At 53.9% G+C, this 7,924-nt stretch overlaps 1 protein-coding gene across 1 annotated transcript; it reads left to right on the top strand.

The window, feature by feature from the left end:
* Positions 1-3,373: 3,373 nt before the first annotated feature.
* BJ171DRAFT_583231 (uncharacterized protein) lies at positions 3,374-6,335 on the top strand (the record flags this gene model as incomplete). Its single annotated transcript, XM_053114237.1, has 5 exons — positions 3,374-3,394; positions 3,492-3,514; positions 3,625-3,811; positions 4,220-4,349; positions 4,741-6,335. 5 exons carry the CDS (start codon positions 3,374-3,376, stop codon positions 6,333-6,335), a joined length of 1,956 nt encoding a protein of 651 aa, XP_052965474.1.
* Positions 6,336-7,924: the final 1,589 nt, after the last annotated feature.

Here is a 7,924-nt window from a genome sequence, read left to right as displayed (position 1 = left end):
CCCCTCGCTGGACACTTTGGAGTCGAGAAGACATACGACCGACTGGCCAAAGTCGCATACTGGCCTGGAATGAAGCGCACCGTCGAGAAGTACATCGAGTCCTGCCATACCTGCAAGATGGTCAAGTCACGCACGACCCGAGAGCAAGGATTGCTGCAACCCCTGCCTGTTCCCGACCGCCCCTGGACCAGCATGTCCATGGATCTCATCACGCATCTACCGACGACCAAGTTGGACCACGATGCAATCGCTGTCTTTGTCGACAGGTTCAGCAAGATGGCACACTTTGTGCCGTGCCAGACGACATGCTCCGCGCCTGACCTTGCACTGCTGTTCTTCAAGCATGTGTTCAAGCACCACGGCCTCCCAAAGTCCATCGTCAGTGATCGAGACCCCCGATTCACCTCCTTGTTTTGGACAAGTCTGTTCGACCATCTCGGCACCAAGCTGAACATGTCAACCTCGCACCACCAACAAACGGATGGACAGTCCGAGCGGACGATCCGCACCCTCGAGCAATACCTGAGGACATACGCCTCGACCAGCCAAGACGACTGGGACATACAGCTGAGTCATGCAGAGTTTGCATACAACACCGCCAAGTCGAGCACAACTGGCTTGAGCCCCTTTGAGGCGCTCTACGGATTCCAGCCTGATGTTCCCACCTCCTTGACACTGACCGAGTCCACGGCTGGATTGCCTCCCAAACCAAGTGCCTTTGTCAAAGATCATCAAGTCCGACACAAGATGATCGCCGACGCGCTCACGGATGCGCAACAAGTGATGGCGAAGTACTACGACCGCCGACACCAGGATGTCTCCTTTGAAGTTGGAGACCTTGTCTACCTGGACGCCGACAACATCAAGGTCCCCGAAGCCCAGTCAAAGAAGTTGTTGCCCAAGTACCGAGGACCGTTCAAGATAGCGGCCCGACCCAGTCCCCTCAACTACCTGTTGGACTTGCCACCTGGAAGCAAGCTCCATCCTGTCTTCCATGTGTCCAAGCTGCGTCGCCACACGACCCGCAGTCCAGCACAGTTCCCCGACGCCGACGAAGGTGTCCCGGACGACGCACCACTGGAAGACGACCTCGGACAATACTATACTCAAGAATATGAAGTCGAAAGGATCGTGAGGCACAAGAAAGTGGCTGATGGGTCACTTCGGTTTTATGTCAAGTGGGTTGGTTACCCACACTCGGGCAACACATGGCAAACACTGGAGGACTTGTCCCATGCACCCGAGGAGCTGAGTAAATACGGTAAACACCTCGAGGAGCCCCAAATAAAGAGCACACGCAGGGCTCCTCGCAGGAAGCCTTCTTAAGTGTGGGAGTGTAGGAGATGGTATCTCCGACGCTGTGCTGCGCGTACTGCGCGTACTGCGCGGCGCAGTGGGTCGTGACCTGTGCTGCGCTTTGCGTTTTCACGCACCGCAGGCAGGCCACCGCAGGGTATACCTGCGGGTTGCCCCCGTTCCCCCCGTTTGTCTGGAGTTCGGTTTTATCGTGAATAAACGTAAGTGCTCCCCGAGCTCACCCGTCCGCTAGAGTAGCCTAGCACCGCCCTGTTCTGCCCCGTCCTGTCTTGTCTTGTACCCCCTCCCTCCCCGTCTTGCCCCAACGTCCCAGTAGTGGACGTTACAAGGACCACCGAGACAGGCAGAGAACCAAAGCGAGAGAGGCGCAAGCAAAAGCGAAGCACCTGGCAGGAGAAACGTGCAAAGGCGAAGCAATGTGACTCAACGTCCAAGAAGCGGATTGGTCAAGTATAAGGTTGGGGCAAATGCATGCGAGATGAACAAGAGATCGGGGCGGTCAGGCAGGTCATGAGTCACCGGTGGGGGGACACATGACCGGCAGCCGAATTGCAACCAATCGCAGCAAGGCGCGTGCACAAACAAACCGGCGCGTGCGAAGAAGACAAAGGAAGCGGAGCAGCGCGGGAAAACGGAAGTGCGGAAGGAGCGGAAAAGACAGGCAAAAGGCGGAAAATCGGAGGGGAACTGCAAGGCTACACACAAACAAACAGAAAGGCAAAAGAATAGCCAAGTGTGCAGTCAAAGTGGAGAACAAGCAGGAGCTATCCCTAACAGCGGCTGGAGTCTCCACTGGCATGAGAAATTACGAAAGAAACGAGCCGTCCGACGAGGCCCCTTCCAATGTGATATTCGAAATTGATGGTGATCAGGAGTCGGTGTCCTCAGACGACACGGAATCCACCGACTTTGAACAACAGATATCGATGGAAATCGACTCGGCCATCGGGCACCTCAGAAGTGAGACATGCGCACGATGTGCAAACACATCTCTTGGGAAGGAGCCCAACTATAGAAAGACGGTTATGCACCATGCTATATACCTCTACCTTCGAGAGAAACGAAGAAACACGGAACTCACGGTCGCTAAGATCGGTGTCGAAGTCGCCCGTCAACTTGCTATGGGAAAGTTGTTGCCATATTTCAGTCGGATCATAAGGAAAGCAGCGACTGAGTATTTGACGACTGGATATATTCCTGATACATATACGTTGCTTCACCCAAGAGAGACATCCCTGTTGTCGGATAAAACAGTTGCGGAAATGTGCTTGGAATATCTGAGTGATAACAAGCAGCGCAGCCCGGTGAAGTTCGCCAAGTTTGTCAATAGAAAAATATTGAAAAAGCTCAAAACGGAGAGGAACCTTCGAAGATATCGGCTCAAACACGGCAAAATATCATACCGCACTGCCTTGCGTTGGATGAAGCACCTTGACTACAATAAGACCAGGGACAAGAAAGGGGTATATGTAGATGGACACGAGCGTAGCGATGTTGTCGATTATCGCCGTGCGTACCTCCAGAAGATGAAAATTTATAGACGACGTATGACTCGATACGTTGGGACGGATCTTCAAGAGGAACTTCCCCGAAATGTAAATCCCTGCCTCGCATCGTCCTCGTCACATATGACGAGAGCACTTTTTACACCAATGAATCAACCAACTACTCATGGCAACGGAAGGGCGAATGCAGACTGAAACCAAAAGGCCTGGGATCAAGCCTCATGGTCAGTGCATTTCTATGTGAATGTCATGGTCTATTGAAGATCGACGACAACGACGACTCGACCAAGATCATCAGGCCTGGGCGTCAAAACTGGTGGACATGCCGAAATTTAACTGAATAACTCGAGGAAGCCATCCCTATATTTGAACGGATGCATCCCAATTGTTTTGCACTGTTTCAGTTTGACAACTCATCCAACCACCGGGCCTTCGCTGACGACGCTCTCAGAGCGGAGAACATGTCACTCTGGCCAGGAACAGGAAAGAAGTTCCGGCCTACATCCTTCGGGCCAGATAACATTCCTCAGGCGATGTGCTTTCCGGAACAAATGGACGGTGAAATGCACGAGGTAATATGATTGATTCGATAAATGAATTGACAAAAACGGAGCCAATATGATCTAACCAACGATCCTCTTCACGACTCCCTCGAGCGACAATGGGCAGGGCAGCCCAAAGGACTTTACATCGTGCTAGAGGAACGAGGGCTCTGGGTAGATGGTCTGACACTGACGTGCAAGAGAACCTCCAAAGAAACCGAGAACTCTGATGGCCCAACACGCACCCCTTGTTGTGCCAGGCACCTGATGAAGGTCCAGCCAGACTTCCAGAAACAAGAGCCATGGATTGACGAGACCATTCACCGTCGCGGCCACAAGGTTATCTTTCTCCCCAAGTTCCACTGCGAGCTGAACTTCATCGAACGATTTTGGTGCGACGCCAAGCGATACACCAAAGATATGTGCTTCAACAGTTTCCAAAATCTCGTGAGGTTACTTCCAATAGCCCTGCGGAGAGCAGGAGATATCAAACGAGTCCGAAGGCATGCAAGGACAACATGGAGGTACATGCGTGCTTACAGACGAGGCATTGCATTGACTGAGATCCAGGCATATGTAAGGAAAAGGTACACCTCCCACCAGAAAACCTATCATACTGTCGATGCCGCACTGAGCAGGGACGGTGCAGATGACACAGACTCTGAATGCGAACCGAATTGTGATGCAGAAAGTGACCGGGATACTGACAGAAGCACGGGGGTGGAGAGCACAGAACTGCTATTGACACCTATGGCTCGAGCCGGTTCGAATATATGACTCATAGTGACAATTTTTACTCATATGGGCGAACTAAAATTTGGCCACTTCTGAGCGCCTGCAAACGCTACTTCAAAGCTTCACCTTCTCGCACCATATGGCCCACACGACTGCGTGATTTTTGCGCTGGGTCGCGACATCACAGGAATCGTCCACGTGACCACGGATCTGGTTGGATTCGATTCGATTCGAACCAAATGGGAGAAGGGTGACCTTGCGCAGCACACCCGAGCCAATCGGGATGCGAGATCCCTGCTCCTCGGTCGCGCGGAATATAGGCGATACAATGGTGATACAAGAAATCACGACCTCACAGCGACAATGACTCGCTCAGAACCAGCAGAATCCACCTGTACTACCATCGCCGAGTTTACCCGTTTATCCGCCAGGCAAGCCTTGCACAAGCCCACCCAATCCCATCTCGATTTGGCACCTGCTGCGCTCGTGTGTCGCGCATCTGAAACCGTGTCACCGCCAATGATACCTGGTGGCGTGGCTCGGGTCCTGCCTGCTTTTTCTTCCCTCGTCGCCCGTTTTCCCCCTCTTCCCTCGCCGTCTCCCACATTTCGCCAACACCCACCCGCTTCTCTCCTTTCCAGCTGTCTCCCCGTTCAACATGGCAAGCATGAACGAGCCTGCTTCAAACACGGCATCATCTGCCACCCACCAAAGCCAAGCTGAAGCCAGAACAACCTCGTCGATTCCCGATATCACCCAACTCTCACTCGAACCCAACCCAGACATCTTCACCATCGTCTGCTGCAACGACAGCTTCCAGCTTGCGATTGATCACAGCACCATCAAGACCCTCCTCCGAGCGTGCAAACGCGCCCGTCCTCTCCTGAGCTTCAGGTTACCTCGCTTCCACACCTGGTGCCAGAATGCAGGACTGTGTCATCCAGACGGACAGATAAAGTTCGGCCTCACACCGAGCGACCAGATTGCCATCTCGCTGCACTGTGATGATCAAGAGACAGCTGATCGATCCTGGCTCGTTGCTCAGGCAGAGCATGGCAATGCTGCCGCATCATATTTCCTGGCAAGGATCCTTCAAATCGAGGTTGAAGGGCAACCCTACATGGAACGGTCCACTCAGCAATCCATCAAGCAGCGAATCTTCCACCATTTAGAGAGTGCCGCCGAAGCCCAACATCCGATGGCACAGTTTCGCCTGGCCGAGTGCTATCTCAACGGAATTGAAGTCGACAAAGATCACACCAAGGCCGCGGAGCTATACCGTGGTCCTGCAGATCGTGGAATCCCTCAGGCCCAAGTTGCCCTCGGCCGATGCTATGAGACCGGCGAAGGTGTCGAACAAAGCTACGACACGGCCATCGAGTGGTATTCCAAGGCCGCAGATCAAGGCAGCGAAGACGGTCGACTCCACATCGTGTTCCTCCGAGGATGGTTCTCGTTCATCGGCCATGGTGTCGAACAGAGCGATGAAACTGCCTTCAACTACTGGCATGAAGTCAGCACCCAATCCACCGACCCAGTCATCAAATCCATCGCCACCCACATGGTCGGTTGGATGCACTACCTCGGCCGGGGTATCACGCAGGACAAGCAGGAAGGCGTCAGGATCATCCGAGATAACCAATCGGATGAGTTCGGCCTTGGGGAAGCCGAGTGTCTGGCATATTGGAGTTCGATCTCATCCAACTCACCCGCAGCCTGCAAGTTCTTCCAGGTTTGCCAGCTGGGATCGGACCGTGACTGGCTCTGCAGGCATTTGATGGCTGTGTGTGTGTTCCATGGATTCGGAACCACCGAGGACAAGAAGAAGGCAATCGGCATATTCGAGCAGCTCGCCAACGAAGGCCACAGTGACAGTCAGTTGTGGATCGGAATTTGCTACTGCTTTGGCAGGGGAGTATCGAGGAACTACGAGAAGGCACTCGAGTGGCTCTTCAAGTCGGCCAGCCAAGGCAATTCTTATGGGCAGTGGAGGGTTGGTAATTGCTACTACTACGGATACGGAGTTACCGGGGACGAACGCAAGGCAGTCGAGTGGTTCCTCAAGTCGGCCGAACAGGGCAATCGATACGGTCAGTTTTGGCTCGGCTATTGCTACCAATATGGCCGTGGTGTCCCCCGGGACATCGACACCGCCGTCTTCTGGTATCGCAAATCCGCCGACCAGGGATGGCAAGATGCCATCGACAACCTCAAGGCACTCGGCAAGTGGCCCTGATCCCGAGTGCCTCCCGAGTCCCACTCCCAAACAAACAAGTCGCAACACTGAACAAGCAAGCAGCCAAGCAAACCGCGCCGCCAACACCCACCCCAACCACCACGATGCCAAAGAGTGGACTTGCAGAGTGGTTCCGATTGAGCGGCAATGGCCGAGTGATGTTGTATTTGACATTCAATACATTCAATACATCCAATATGCAAATAGTGCTGTCCCATAAGAATCGCTGATGTTGATCGACCGAGAGGAAACATCCGATGACCCGACAACGACAACTCGACATTCACAATCGATACTCATTCTATAACCAAAGATAGTGGAAAGAGTTAGCACGATCCAGACCATTCCTCGCCACATGGTACCGAAGAAAGCAGACAACAAGCCACCAGCCTTCCCCGGCACCAAGACCATCCTCCCTCGATCCGACACCAGGCAGCGTGCCCTGATCAGCATCGATGGACCCACAAAAGGATGGCAAAGGCGACGAATGGCCTGGATCCAAACGAGCATAGGTTCGCCTCTACAGCCGCCAAAGGAAAGAAAATGACCACACTGCAGCTTTCTGGTCCACCCTCGATCCGACCCAGGGACGCCGGGGCACGCCAGCGTATGTGGTAAGCCCATGCGAGGTTGAAACCAGTCCACTGCAGTGCAGCCTGGCGACTGAGAGAGGACTCTTTGGGTCCAAGAGTGACAAGTACCACTCCCTCTCGATCCACATCTTCTGCCAGGATACGAGCGTCCTCACGAACGACCTCTTCTGCATTGATGCCCACCTCAATGCCAGTGCCCGTGACCTTGACCAGTTCACCGACAAAGCCGATGCCACCATGGGCTACCTGTTCGAGTATCTGGTGTGGAAGGAGCCACCACTCAAACATCCTTGACTGTCTCCTTCGAGACGAAAACCTGGCATTCCCCAAGGCACTCAACGCCGCCAAGCACCTACCAGGCCCAAATCGATGCGATCCCATACAGCAATCGCTGCTGCCCAGATCGACAAGATCCACTGTGACTTGATCACCAAGTACGGTAGCGGACTCGCCAACCACCACTCGTCGTTCAAGACCGCCTTCGCCAAGGATACAAGGCCTTTGTGGGCACCCTGGACACATCGACGGACAGCGTCGTGTTCAGTGATGGCACTCTCACCGATCTCCTGGATGGCACACGGCGCATGGCCTCGGCAGAGGACATGTTCACGACGACGCTCGAGGTCCGATACAACCATGCGGCACTGACTGCCGAACACAACGGGGAAACGATCATGTTCCTTGTGGTTGACACCCAGGACGGCAAGACCATGCTGCTCCATATCATCGAGGCCGTGCTCAAAGGATTGTTTGTCATATAATGGCGACAAGCTCCGCGATATGAAAAGTGGCATGTCCTTACTTGATCTCGATATCCGCGGGATCATCAGGGAGAGAGCACACCAGATAATGAACCACATCCCGCCCACTGGCCCACTGCCAGCGATGGTCGCCAAAGCGCAGAAGAACAGAAACCTACCAAGGGGCCATCCAGCATCAGCCCTGGTCGGATCGAGGGCACACAGGGGCCCGAAATCCGACGCCTGGAACGAGAAC

Source organism: Polychytrium aggregatum, assembly GCF_025602895.1.
Source record: "Polychytrium aggregatum strain JEL109 chromosome Unknown BJ171scaffold_25, whole genome shotgun sequence".
Taxonomy (NCBI): Eukaryota; Fungi; Chytridiomycota; class Chytridiomycetes; order Polychytriales; genus Polychytrium; species Polychytrium aggregatum.
This window is presented reverse-complemented; position numbering and strand designations above follow the sequence as displayed.